General features: G+C 41.9%; 1 protein-coding gene across 1 annotated transcript in view; it reads right to left on the minus strand.

Annotated features, from left to right (window-relative positions):
* Positions 1 to 349: 349 nt before the first annotated feature.
* LOC118424772 (cullin-2-like) overlaps positions 350 to 1,285 on the minus strand; it is a 15,961-nt gene continuing 15,025 nt past the window's right edge. The window contains exon 21 of the mRNA XM_035833508.1: positions 350 to 1,103. Within this exon, the coding sequence (XP_035689401.1) occupies positions 972 to 1,103 (132 nt within the window). The 3' untranslated portion in view covers positions 350 to 971. The remainder of the gene's footprint in view (positions 1,104 to 1,285) is intronic.

A 1,285-nucleotide genomic window follows, 5' to 3' on the forward strand; every position in this document is an offset into this window, starting at 1 on the left:
GTGGTGTGAAGACTTATGGCTGACTGCTGCCCACCCATGTCAGGGACCAATGCAGCAGTAAATACTGATACTACTACTACCACTGCTATGAGTACATTTCTGTCTACAAAGACTTCGGTCAAGATTGTAGAAGTCTGTCCACAGAAACACAAATCGCAATTTCTACCAGTAGGATCACCAATTCTACCAGATTGTAGTGTCTCTCCTGACATATATACTGGCCACCTGTCTATCATTATCATTGTCTTCAGGCCACTAGAGTAAGGGTGGATACCAGTTGGCTTGACCTGGTCTAGACTTGGTACAACATCCCAGAACAGAGACCAGAAAACTTGAAAGCTGCAACACAAGTACAACAATCCCTGATACTTAGTTGTCATGTATTGCCTGCTTCTTTTCTAAATGAGTTTACTTACTAGATCTATGAAGTTTGGAGTTTTTTTAAAGCAAGTAATAAAAGATCATACATGCTTCAAGCTTACATTTGATGAATATTTAGGTGTTTTCCATCTCCCCTCTACTTGATTTTCATTGTCAAAAAAGAGGCGTAAAAAAAAAGGGCCAAAAAAAGTTTACATTGAAATATCAATATAATGGTTTAACACAACCTGACATCAGAACTTAACAGGATCAAGTCCGATCCATGACCTGGATCCAAACCTGGACTTGGACGTGATTAAGCAAAACCAGTATCCACCCCTCCTTTCCAAACAGAGGTTTGGCTCCGGATGTTTTTTATGTGTATCTTATAAGTTATAGGCATTTTTATTGGGCTTTCAATTGGGTCTGTCTTCTTGTCTCGAGGGAGGTCTTTACAAGCTGTATGCCTATCTGGCTTCAAAACCATAAAAATGCAAAAACATGTCTCAAAAACAGCCAGAGCCAAACCTCAGCTTGGAGAGTATCCCCCCTACCCTCTAGTGTCCACTACAGGCAGGTTTGCCCCCCCTAGCTGCTCTCTCCGGTACTGCCTATGCTATGTACGTGTACTCATCGGCTGCGTCGTTGCTCCGGGCGATGTACTCCTTGTTGATGAGCTGCTCGATACACCTCTTGATCATGCTGATGCTGGGGTTGAACCGGGCGCGTGATTGGCTAATAACCTGGGAGGATGGACCAATCACAAATAAGTAAGTATCAATTTTAACCTGAGGTTAGTATTGCTTAAAAGTGACTCTTTGCATCATCTCCACTCCTTAAGCAACCTAGATTTATTAAACGTTTGATCTTGTAAAAACTTGGCTCTTTATCTTTAAGGGGAAAAAGTCAGGATTGTGTTGGCTCC

This window comes from Branchiostoma floridae, chromosome 10 (genome assembly GCF_000003815.2).
Source record: "Branchiostoma floridae strain S238N-H82 chromosome 10, Bfl_VNyyK, whole genome shotgun sequence".
NCBI classification, from domain to species: Eukaryota; Metazoa; Chordata; class Leptocardii; order Amphioxiformes; family Branchiostomatidae; genus Branchiostoma; species Branchiostoma floridae.